This window comes from Leptopilina boulardi, unplaced genomic scaffold, assembly GCF_019393585.1.
Source record: "Leptopilina boulardi isolate dan_hultmark-lab unplaced genomic scaffold, ZJU_Lbou_2.1 LbouV2_328, whole genome shotgun sequence".
NCBI lineage: Eukaryota > Metazoa > Arthropoda > Insecta > Hymenoptera > Figitidae > Leptopilina > Leptopilina boulardi.
In genome coordinates this window covers 483,988-497,018 of record NW_026137894.1, presented here as the reverse complement: position 1 = coordinate 497,018, position 13,031 = coordinate 483,988, and the positions used below count along the sequence as shown (strand labels likewise).

The 13,031-nt window shown below is 27.5% G+C and overlaps 2 protein-coding genes across 6 annotated transcripts in view; both read left to right on the top strand.

The window, feature by feature from the left end:
• Positions 1–3,987, top strand: part of LOC127285040 (serine/threonine-protein phosphatase 2B catalytic subunit 2-like) — a 116,643-nt gene extending 112,656 nt beyond the window's left edge. For all 5 annotated transcript variants that reach the window (XM_051310823.1, XM_051310817.1, XM_051310819.1 and 2 more), the window contains 2 exons: positions 2,428–2,525; positions 3,778–3,987. In XM_051310823.1, coding sequence (XP_051166780.1) covers positions 2,428–2,525; positions 3,778–3,971 — 292 coding nt within the window. In that variant the 3' untranslated portion in view covers positions 3,972–3,987. The remainder of the gene's footprint in view (positions 1–2,427; positions 2,526–3,777) is intronic.
• A 363-nt stretch (positions 3,988–4,350) lies between these two features.
• Positions 4,351–11,586, top strand: LOC127285036 (uncharacterized). Its single transcript, XM_051310803.1, has 2 exons — positions 4,351–5,278; positions 8,037–11,586. The coding sequence occupies exon 2, from the start codon at positions 8,127–8,129 to the stop codon at positions 11,496–11,498; it is 3,372 nt and encodes a 1,123-aa protein (XP_051166760.1). The 5' UTR covers positions 4,351–5,278; positions 8,037–8,126; the 3' UTR covers positions 11,499–11,586.
• The last annotated feature ends 1,445 nt before the right edge of the window (positions 11,587–13,031 follow it).

Here is a 13,031-nt window from a genome sequence, read left to right as displayed (position 1 = left end):
TTCTATCTCTATCTATCTCTTCATCGTTCAAGGACGATAGACATTATTATATTATAATGAAAGATTTTTAAATATACAACAATATTCCAATTTTTTTCTTTTTTAGACATTCAAAATATTTAATATTTCACTTAAATAGGTCATGTAAAAATTATTCTATTATAATATTATCAGAATGAAAAAAATCGAAAGAAACATTATTTATTTACTAGCAAAATTAAACGCGCGCAAGTGCGTCAAATTGAGTATTTAATTGTTTGTTATAAAGAAATTAAAGATTTAAATTATAAATAATAATTTAATTTTTTAGAATATTATTACATATTAAATGATAATAATGAAAATTATATGTTTACAGGCCTCGGATTATACGACTTTTTCCGAATTTTTTCAAAAATACGACTTTTATCGACTTATTTTAATAAAATGCGATATTTTCTTTTTACATTTGAAAAAAAATGTAAATAAAATACATTTTTTTAGTATAAAATGTAGATCTTCTTCAGATCTTCTTCAATTCAATTATTTAACAAATTTTAAACTAAAATGATTCTTCACTAAATTAATTATTTTTAATAATTTTAATTAAATACATCACAAATTCAATTATATCAAAATTATTTTTCAATTAAAATTTTTATGAAATTTAACAATTGTTTATAATTTAAAAAAAAAATATCACAATAAAATTGAATTATTTTTTAAAAATTTCAATTCAAAATAAACTAAAGTTCAATTATTACCCGAAATTTTAATTCAAAATCAATTAAAAATCCAATAATTATCCAAAATTTTCAATTTAAAATTTAATTATTTACCAAGTTTTCAATTTAAAATGAAATAAAATTCAATTATTTTCTAAAATTTCCATTCAAAATTAGTTATCCAAATTTTCAATCAAAAATGAACTTAAATTAAATTATTATCCAAAATTTCAATTAAAATTCAATTATTTCCCAAAATTTTCAATTCAAAATGAACTGAAATTCAATTATTTTCCAAATTTAAAATCAAATAAAATTTCATTATTCTCAAAAATTTGAATTCAAAATTAATTGAATTTCCAATAATTTGAATTTAAAAGCATCTAAAATTTAATTATTTCTAAAATTTTCCTTTGAAAATTTTTTTTTGAAATTTAATGATTTCAATTATAACTCTAAGGAAATTCAATTATTTTTAACTATTTTAATAATATTCTTTGAAAATTGAACTATCTGAAACTATTTTTCAATTAAAAATGATTTTCAAATTATTGTATTTTGTCCGCATTTTCTAATAAATTTTTAGTGAAATCATCTAAAATTTTAATTACAAAACACTTAAAATTTCAATTAATTTCAAAAATCTCAATTTTAAATCTTTGAAAAATCAATTAAATTTAAAAAATGTTTTCCAAAAATTGTTTGATAAATTATTTTTAGTTCTGTAAAATTTAATAATTGTTTGAAAATTAACAATATCTTTTGAAATTTAATTATTTCTAAAAATTTCAACTTTAACCCTTCGAAAAGGATTATTATTAAAAAAAAAATTTTTTATTTAAAAATCTGTAAAATATTTTTGTTAAAATAAAAAACAAATCCACTTTTTTTTGGAATATAAATCGACTAAAACGACTTTTTGTGTCTTTAAGTTGATTCGAGGCCTGTGTTTTTATAATTAATATTTAATAGGTATTCGTTGGCCCCTGGTACCTTAAAAATAAATTTTTAAAAATAAATTTTTTCAAATTACTATCTTGTACGAAATTTCCTGGCGCATCTTTTTTCTCATCATAAATTTTTTGTATTTGTATACAATTTTTGAATCAATATACAACTTTAAAAAAAATTTCGTTGTGTACTTCAGCTTCGTGAATTGAATTTTCGAATTTGGAATTTTAAAGAAACTTATTCCGAAATTTGGAAACACAATTATACAACTTTGGCAAAAATAAGAAAAAGAATTGTCAAAATTTGACACGTCATAAGAGTACTATTCAAAAAAACACGTGAAATCAAAAAAAGGCAACTTCAAGTTAGGACAGAAGGACAGACCAAGCATTTTATTATTATATAATTACATTTATCGTTAATTAGGACGCATGAATTTCTCATTAAAAAAAATCAATGATTAGAAATTTTTATTTTAAAGAATTTTTTAGATATCATTTTTTTAGACGAATTTTCATTTTTTACGAATTAACATTTGATAGAATTTCTTTTTAAACGAAATTTTATAAAAAAATGATTAATAAATTATACTTACAACAAATTAACATCTTACTATTATAAAAGTATGTAAAATTTAATTTAATTCAAAACTTTTTGTTATATAAAGTAAAAATTAATTTTTTGAATTTAAATAATAATAATAATAATAATAATAATAATAATAATAATTGGAAGATTTTTTATTATTCACGATCCAATTATATTTTTTCAGGGAAGAAAGCGAGAGTGTTTTGCAGCTTAAAGGACTTACACCGACAGGATCTCTCCCACTAGGCGCTTTATCCGGAGGAAAAACATCTTTGAAAAATGGTAAATTTTCTATGAAACATTTATGAAATATTTTTTTTATTGATTAGAAATGGAAATTGATGATATTACATAAATTTATATAAAGCCTCGAAGGGTACGATTTTTTCCAATTTTTTTTTTAAAGAAAAAGAAAAAATGCAACTCATTTCAACTTCAATAGTATAAAATGGGTCTAATCGATTTTTTTAAATTCAAGTAGTATTTTTTTTATTTCAAATTTAGCAAAAATATCTTATGTTAAAAAATTAATCTTTATCATTCCACTAAAATGCATTTAAAATTTATATTGTTCTTTTTTATAATTTAAATTACGAAACTATAGAAATTGGACTTTTATTCAAATATTGTTTGTTGGATTCTTGCTTAAACATTTTTTTAAGTATAATATCAGTTTTTTGATCAATTTTTTTCATGTTTTCTCGATTGTCAATATGCAATTAGGAAAAAAAAAATTATTTTACCTTGAAAAATGAAAGTATATATGACGCGTTCTGAAGAAAGGGACATATGAAGCAAACAAATTATAGGTTATGTTTATGATAATTTGGCGAGTGAAAATAAAAACAAAGAGCTAGGATCAATTCTTAATAAAAATGTTTAAAGTCTTCATTATTTTTAAAATATTCAATAATAACTGATTTTAATTTTAAAAGTAAAACCAAAATAAACATAACCTATAATTTTTTTTTTTTTTGCTTTTTTTAAAAAAACTTTCTTCTGGAAACATGGACAATTTATATAAAATCGGCCAACATACCAAGGATCTTATAAATTTCCTAAATCCAAAAGAATTTTTGGAAACCATGCAAAAACGCAATCGCAAAATTAGAAATACGAAAGTAATATAATGACAGCTTTATTACGCCCTGCCGCCGTTAGATGGCAGAAGGAAGCAAGGAGCACAAAGTCACAGCTGTTATATTATATTACTTTCCTAATTTTCGTTTTTCAATCGCGTTTTTGTATAGATTTGCACAATCTTTCGGATTTAGAAAATTTGTAAGATAAGAATTTTTGGTATGTTGGCCGATTTTGTAAAAAGTATACATGTTTCGAGAAAAAAAAGTATTTTAAAATCAATGTTTATCATTTTCACGTTCAGTGCCAATAATTAAAAATCTCTCTTTGCCAAAGAATTTCAAAGACCGTTGAACACTCTTAAGTGAATTATTAAGAATAAAATAAATTTTTTTTTTATTAATTATACAGAAAAAAAATTAATAAAATCGTTTTTATCGTTATTTTTTTTTAGCGCTGCAAGGCTTCTCGCCGAATCACAAGATTACCTCATTCGCCGAAGCTAAAGGGTTAGATGCAATTAATGAAAGAATGCCACCACGAAGGGATGCTCCTCCAACGCCAGCCATCGAGGAACGACCTGTAGAAAATTCACCCGCTGACGCTGGAGAAAGGCGGGACCATAACGGGCCACAACAACAATCGTGAGCCTCGTCCAAACGAGGTTTGTACATGTTTTTTCCATTTTCATATATAGTCAAAAAATTGCCCTTATTTTCCCGTATAAAAATGATTTTATTGCCGTGTATCTCCAGCGTTTCTGACTTATATATTTTTATAGCTTTCATATAATAATAAAAAGAAAGACTTGATATGAAGTCTAAAAACTTTTAAAGTATCTCAAGAAATTATAAAAAAAAAGAAAATTTTTTTACACTAGGCGAAAAATTTTTGAAATTCAATGTTTCTTTTTTTACTTGAAACATAATAAAATTTAAAATTTAAGATTTTAGCAAAAGAAAAAATTATATATGTAGTAAAAATTAATTAAAATAATACCAAAAAGAAACTTGATTAAAACAGTTCAAAATTCGGTTAAGGTAACCGAATAACCTTAACAAAATTATTTTTTTTTTAATTTCAAAATATTTAGCCTAACAGTATTAAATTTAATTTGTATAAATAAAAAATATCTTTTTCATCTCCACTTGTACAAACTTTTCATAATGCAAAATTTACATTAAATTTTATACTTATAAATATAATAATATTAATTCAAACAAGTTACGAAAAGTCGACTTTAAACTCATAAAGGTATATCATTTTTATGAATATATTCTTTTATACATATAAGGAATTTCACTTAAAGCGATCAAGGTGAAAAAACGTTTCTATTAAAGTAATAATATTAATATTTACTATTACAGGGTGTCTAACGGTCAGGGAAAGTCAGGGAATTTCAGAAAATTTCATTCAAAGTCAGGAAAATTTCTGTAAATTTCTACAAAAATTAAAATTTTTTAATCTAAAAAAACTTGAATGATTTTTATTACCATTTGTTACTACCATTAGAAATTAATTTATTGTTAAATATGTCAGTAACCGCATGTTTTTGTCCAAAGAAAGCAGAAATAGGGTTATTAAAAAGTCAGGGAAAAATCAAAAAATGTCAGGGAGGAGTCAGGGAAAAGTGAGGGAATTTTTTTCTCAATTCTTGTTAGACACCCTGTATTAAATAAAAAAAGATGTCAACTATTTACGAATTATTATTATAATTTAGAATATAATATAACAAATACGCGTGCTCTTAGACACGTACAATATCTTCCACTTGTATCAATATGTATATTAATATTATTGATAAGAAAAACTTCTATAAATGCGAATAATCGTAACTTTTGTAACACAACAGCAACTCATATTAAATATCATAATTGAAATTTTCTCTTGGGAAGAAGTTAAATATACGAATTTTATTCTCAACTATAACAGTGTTTAATTATGAACAACATTAGGTATGAAAATATAATTCAACTATTGCGTTCTAATAATTGTAATAATATTTAAAACATTCAACGAAAAATATAAAAAAAAATACTTCAGGATTTTTATTTTCATGTAACGAAAAGTCGATTTAAAAAAGTTATCGCAGATTTAGAGAAATAAGTAAAATTAAAAGCACTTAATTTTATAAAAAAAAAAAAATCATATATCCTCCTTAATATTTGGGGCATTCTATTTTAAAATTATACCCCTATTCTAAACAATTGACAATATAAGACAATTTTTAAATAATTATTTCTCCTATGTAATTAAATCAAAATACTTTTACAATGAGTAGTTTCGAAAAGAGAAATTTCTATACTTTATTATTGTAAAAAAAAGTTTTTTTAAATATTTAATTAGTATAAAAAATTTAGTTTGAAGGTTAAAATTCTAAATATTTTAAAACACGTTGTCTCCGATTTTGACAAAATCTATATCGAAAGAAAGTTTAAATATTCTACTTTTTATTTACGTAAAATTTATAATTGACATTTTAGAGGATTTTGAGAAATTAATTAAAATTCTCAGACGTTTCAGAGGTTGAAACGAGTTGAAATTTGTAAGATTTGAGTACAATCGTTAGAATACACCCAGGTGCGAATTTCGGTCGGCCGCCAGAGTTGGTTCGTCGGCCCATGGTCGGCCCAACTCTGGCTGCCGACCGGTCGGCAGCCAGAGTTGGGCCGACCATGGTAAATATTTGCACCCAAAGTTGGGCCGACTATGGCTGCCGACGTCGGCAGTCACAGTTGGGCCGACCATTGCAGCCATAGTTGGGCCGACTATGGGGGATTATGGTCGGCACAACCTTGGCAGCCATAGTTGGGCCAACCTTGGCTGCCATAGTTGGGCCGACCAGGGGGGGTAATGGTCGGTCCAACTATGGCAGCCACAGTTGGGCCAACCATGGCTGCCATAGTTGGGCCGACCATGGGGGTAATGGTCGGCACAACCTTGGCAGCCATGGTTGGCCCAACTGTGGCTGCCATAGTTGGGCCGACCATTCTTCCCCATAGTCGGTCCAACTATGGCAGCCACAGTTGGGCCGACTAAGGGGAAAATGGTTGGCACAACCTTGGCAGCCATAGTTGGGCCAACCTTGGCTGCCATAGTTGGGCCGACCATGGGGGACAATGGTCGGTACGACCTTGGCAGCCAAGGTCGGTCCAACCTTGGCTGCCATAGTTGGGCCGACCATCATAAAGTAAATTTCTCTCCTACCATTGACAAATGTAAAATGTTTTTGTTAATTTACTTGTAATTGATTAATTTAAAAAGAAAAAAGGTTATATGTGATTAATTTATTATTTTGAATTACTAACTTTAATTTTTTTCAAGCTGTAGCTTATAACATTTATTTTTCTCCGTGACTCATATGTCATTGCGTAGTGTAGTGGTTAGCGTATTAGACTGCGGTGCGTTAGGTTGCGAGTTCGATCCCTGCGAGCGTTAAAAATTTTAATTTGTATATATGTATGTTTACGATTGCGTTTAGTGTTTAAGTATATAAAATAAATGTATAATGAATTTAAAATGATTACTAATATATGTTATTTGTATAACAAATTTTTATATTTTAATGTTTATGGTCGGCAAAATTTTAGCTGCCAAGGTTGGCCCAACCATGGCAGCCATAGTCGGGCCGACTATGGCTGCCGACCGTCAAGTTGGATGGTCGGCAGCCAAGGTCGGCCCAACTATGGTACCCATAGTTGGCCCGACTTAGTCGACCATAGGTCGGCCGACGTTATCAATTCGCTAGTTGGCCCGACCATCGGCAGCCATAGTCGGGCCGACCAAGGCTGCCATAGTTGGGCCGACTATCATAGCCGACGGTCGGCAGCCATAGTTGGGCCGACCTCGGCTGCCTTAGTCGGGCCGACTATGGCTGCCGACCGTCAAGTTGGATGGTCGGCAGCCAAGGTTGGCCCAACTATGGCTGCCATGGTCGGCCCGACTATGGCTGCCGACCGTCGGCAAGGATGGTCGGCCCAACTAGGGCAGCCTTGGTCGGCCCGACTATGGTACCCATAGTCGGTCCAACTTAGTCGACCATAGGTCGGCCGACGTTATCAATTCGCTAGTTGGCCCGACCTCTGGCTGCCCGAGGTGGGCCGACCATGCACATGGTCGGCCCGACCATGGGCCGACCGACAATTCGCACCTGGGCATCGGCATTTATTTTTACGATCTCTAATGTCAAAGAAATAATTTAAGGTTAATGAAAATAAAATTTAAAAACAAATTCCACTTTGTTAGGTAAATAAGTGGTTCTCAATTCATACAAATTTCAACCCGTTTTTAACTATGAAATGTCTAAGAATTTTAATTAATTTTTCAAAATCCTCTAAAATGTCCATTATAAACTTTTCGGAAATAAAAAGTAAAATATTTAAGTTTTCGACATAGATTTTGTTAAAATCGGAGACAACGTGTTCTGAGATATTTAGAAGTTTAACCTTCAAACTAAATTTTTTATACTAATTAAATATTAAAAAAAAAAAATTTTTTACAATAATAAAGTTTAGAAATTTTACTTTCGAAACTACTTATTCCATAAGTAATTTGATTTAATCGAATAAGAGAAATAATTATTTAAAAATTGTATTATATTTTCAATTGTTTTTTAGGGGTATAACTTTAAATTAGAATGCCTCATTTACAATAACGATCTGTGTTTCAATTATTCAGTTTTTTATTAACGGAAATTTATTTTTTCATCCACAGATTGGTCAAAATTATTATGAAAAATTAAATAATCAAAGCACACTAATAATTTGCAATATAAATTATTAGAGTAAAAGAAAATACTCAAAAATGGATACATTAATTTCAAGAAGTCCACTAGCAACCGTACAGTTTATACCAGTTTTCCATTATTTGAATCTACTTAGTGATTTTTTGTTCACTGAAAAAAAATTAATGACGGAGAATAAAAATAAACAAATTGCAATTGTTAATGCACTTTATGAATATTTGGAAGATCATCATGACAATAAAACTATGCAGGTAAAATTAATTCGCTATTTACTACAAGGCAGTGATCTGTACGGCGAAAAAGATAATGAAGAAGTTGATGAAATTTTCGTTAATGCAATGTTTGAATACATAATTAGTTCTCTTGTATTTGACAAATATGGAAATGTTTATGGATTTTTGGCCGAAACAATTCGTAAGGTAGTAAGTTTAAAATATCATTATGTTTTAAAGGGAATTAAGGAAACACTAGAAAATGCAATATTCGAAAATGAATATGGATCTACCTCAGTTCTTACTAAATTAGCAGTCAATAGAATATATACAGATATAATTTTGCCAATATTTCCTCAACCAAAGACTAATGTTAGTATTTTGTCTCTTGATTATATTTTTGCACAAGCTGGTTCGATGTTTCTTCGACGTGGAAGAATAAAAAATACCTACTATTCTAATATCGAAAACAATAATTCAAGATACTCTCAAGAAAACTTGTTTGATGAATATTTGACAATAGGTCACATAATTAGGAATTTACTTGACTATAAGAAAATAGATCCTCTAATTTTGAGAGTTTTTGCTCTACCAGCTCTTTTCTATTATATTTTTCCTGAAGATAAAGTAAAATATGAAAGCATAACAAATTTAATTTTTGATCCTCATCATTGGGAAATGGCTTTTCATCAGTTTCAGGAATATGTAACCAGTGTTTTTGACCAAATAGAAGATCAATTAAAGAATGACTATATATATAAACTTCATTTAGGTTTTTCTCATTTTCAAAATCGGGCTTCGATGGCAAAATCCATTGTAGATTCAAACTGCAATTTTTTGAGTGATGAACTTAAAGAGAGTAAAATTGTTGATTATGTACAACTTTCCGATAATTTTAAATGTAGTCCTACAGTTGTTTTACCCAACCTTAATGATTTGTATAAGGATCAAATTCATAATTTGGCTGAAATATATGGGAATTATGATTTAGAAATAACAAAGCAATGTTTTAAGCAATATTTATTTGATGACCTTCATGATATTGTTATAAATTTGGTTGTTACTAACAATGAACTGATAAATGGTAGTTCTAATGATTTGCAATATGTATCCTATGATTTGCTTGAATTTTATTACAATAAGAACGAAACTTCAAATTACTATGCTTTAATACGAAAAAACTATACTGTTACACTTATTAAAGAGATTGATGATCCAGAACACTTTGAGCATCAAATTGGTCCATCTCTTAATAATTTTAAAGAATTTGCAACGAGAATCACTTTAAAGTTTGCTAATGAAGAAATAACTGAACTCTGTGAAGAATTAATTAAGTACAAAAAAGAACGATTCAAGTCATATTTAAATTTATTTAACTACAGTTTAAGAAATTATGAGTGGTGGAAGGAATTTGGATTGTCACTAGTGCCATTTTATCCTTGTTTATCAAAAATTTTTAACTATCATAATAATGAGGAAAACATGTGTGAAACAAATAACGTAAAATTCTTAAATAAATTTCCAGAAGATATATCTTCACTTATAACAAATTCAAATATGCAACTTCTTTTGTCTTCTTTTGGTGTAAATATCAAAACAATATTTATAAAGGACTTGATTAATGAAATAGTAGTGTCGTATAATGTATCTGAAGCTTCACCATATAGTGAAACTAATATCACATTGTTTAAACAAGTTTCTTTACATGTAGAAGAGCCTAAATTTGAAACAATTTCTATAACTCAAAGAAGTATTGAATTAGTAATATTAATTATTTCTTATTTAAAAGAAAAGATTAATTATAATTTTACATCTGTCAGTTATATTTTAAGAAAAATGAATTATTTGCAATATAACTTTTTAAATGCCGTCGCTAATGTTGGTGAAAATGATAGTAAAACATTGTTTGTAAATGCTCTGAAACTTTATACTGGTTATGGATACAAGTTTATAAACATTTATGAAACAGCTATTGCATCATTAAGAACTGATTATGAGATTGAAGAGAAAATATTTATTACACTAATTGCCGATTCTCCTGAAAATAAGAAAACATATATTAAATTAAATAATGCGAGTTTGACATTTGAAACAAATAATTTTATATATGAAATTAATAACCAGCTGCGAGGAAATAATAAAAGACTTGGATTTTATGGTATATGGAATCATCACGATAATGAAAAATGTGCGGATGATAAATATTTAAAAGAAACGAAACATTCTAATGAGTGCTTAAGACATTGGCGTTTCATGAAACAACTTAGTCTTAAAGAGGGAGCAGTACAATTACTAAAGGATAATGTTTTTGTCGATGGAAAACATATTGCAAATGAGGAAGAAATTCGTAGTGAATTGAAGAAGTATACCTTACCAGATGACACTATATTTTTAACTTTCTTTATCAAAGAATGGATACATGATGATAAAAAGTTTAAAGAATCTGATTGGAGTAAAATCTGTACAATTGACAATCCTGATCTTTTGAGTAAACTGAGGTACGATGGACTTTTAGAAAAAAACAATCTAACAATCACTGATGGAGAATATAAAATCAATTTACATTATACCTATAGAGAAAGACGTAAGATAGAAGAAGGAACATCGATAGAAAATATAATTAAAAATTTCAATGATCAGAAAGCAGGTTTTTCGGTGTCATTTGAAGATTACTATGCTATACGAAATTTTGTGACATCAGGATATGAAAGAATAACTGGAGACACACGTGAAGCGAAACTAATGAAACTTGCCCTATATAAATTATCTATAAGAGAATCTGACGATTTACTAGAGGAATTTGAATGGACATTATTTCGAGTAGAATTAAAACCAATGAATGTTGTTAATAAAGAATTATATGTGGGAAATCGAATTATTTTCCAAAAATTTACACTAAACTCATTAAGTATAACATCTGCCACAAGATTTTCTGCACATGCAGCTTACGGTTTTATAAATATTATTTATGTAATGACATTTAGTGGTCCTTATTTTAGAGCAACAATCAAAACAGAGGTCGACGAGATTGGATCTTGTAATGAAAAGAAAGTAATTCTTTTACCTGGTTATGAATTTGAAATTATGTCAATTTTAGAAGTGGAAATGGAAGGAATGGGTAAAGTTTTAAAACTAGTTTTAAATTTTGTACCTGAAAGTGTTGGAAAGCATGAATATTATAAAAATATAATGAGAGAAATAACAAAAATCAAGTTGTAAAATGCGTTATTTGTTGTATCAAATGAATTTTCTTTTGTATATTTAATAAACTATTTATAACTATAAGTCAATAAATTATTATATATAATTTTAAAAATCTTAAATTTTTTACATGGGAATAAAAAACGAGAGTAAAATGTTTTTAATAAATAAAATAAAGTTGTTCATATGTTGTTTAATTAATGTTAATTGTTATGTCAATCGTAACGCGTACCTACTTGTTCCTTAGTTCTCTTTTTGATGTAAAATAAAAAAATTTGTTAATTAAAGTAGATACGCAGTTAACAAAAAATTTGTTTCGCTCAAGAATAAAAAATTTCATTTGGTCACGCATCGACTTTTAAACTCTTCATAAAATGATATTTTCGTATGACTTGCTGTTATTAACAAACATTATTTTTCGTTTTTTTTAAATACTAATGAGAATTCATTGCTTTGTTACATTGTATTTCCTTAAAAAAGTTTCATTAGGTACATGTTAGTCATGCAAATAAATTAATTTTTAAATGTATTTAAAACCGAAATATGAGGCAACGGTATATGAAAACTTTTCTTTATTTTTCATTCAATTCTTTACATAACCTCACTTTTTTTTAAGGAAATTTTACAATTTTAACACAGTAACTCAAATGACGAAGTAATGGTTTCAATTTTGACTAGTTCAGTCAAGCGATAGAATCTCCTTAAGGCCATGTGGAAAATTCTTACGTGACCTAGTATGGGAAAATGTGTTTTACGAAAACCAAACTTTTTCTAAAATGAGAAAAGATTTTTGTCCAAAATTTTGAGGGATAATAAATTTGGGTACAAGGAATTTCGCTGTTCTCTGAAAAATACATAATTTTGCGTTAAATTATAAAAAAATAAAGTTTTAAAAGTTTAAAATATAAAAATAACATAAAAATATTTGTATCTTCTCAAAAAAATTGAGTTATTTAAAAAATTTTTTGTTTCATAGGTTAGGTTTATTCTTCTATTTTTAGGGAAAGATTTTCATGGCTCATCTTTAGTAAACATCCCTCTAAAAGCTATAACCCTAAAAGTAAATAAAAATTAAAGTAATTTTTGAGATCATATCGTTGTTTAAAAAGAAAAGAATTACAAATCAACATAATAATAAACAATTTACTTTTCTCAAATTCAGACTTGATTTTCATAATCATCAAATAATTCCAATTCAAAAATTAACCCCTAGAATATACCTCCTAAAGTAAAAACTACTCCTAGTTTTATTACGATTAATAAAAATAGAAATTTAACAATTTTTTTTTGAAAAAGTTGACCTAACCTCCTGAAAATGACTACATGGGGGTTTTTGGGGTCGATGATTATGAATCCGAGGTTAGTTTTTAAAAATATAAAATGGCGGATCCAATATGGCGGCCGAGAAAATTAAAACTTGAGCTAAGCTCTTGAAAATGACTTCTCGGGGGTTTTTGGGGTCGCTCATTACGAATTCGAGGTTAGTTTTTAAAAATACAAAATGGCGGCCAAAAAAAATTAAAAACTATAATAAAATACATTATTTTACTA

Excerpts from the sequence above, each read along its gene's own strand:
- LOC127285036 (XM_051310803.1), top strand. The coding sequence starts at position 8,127 with ATGGATACATTAATTTCAAGAAGTCCACTAGCAACCGTACAGTTTATA.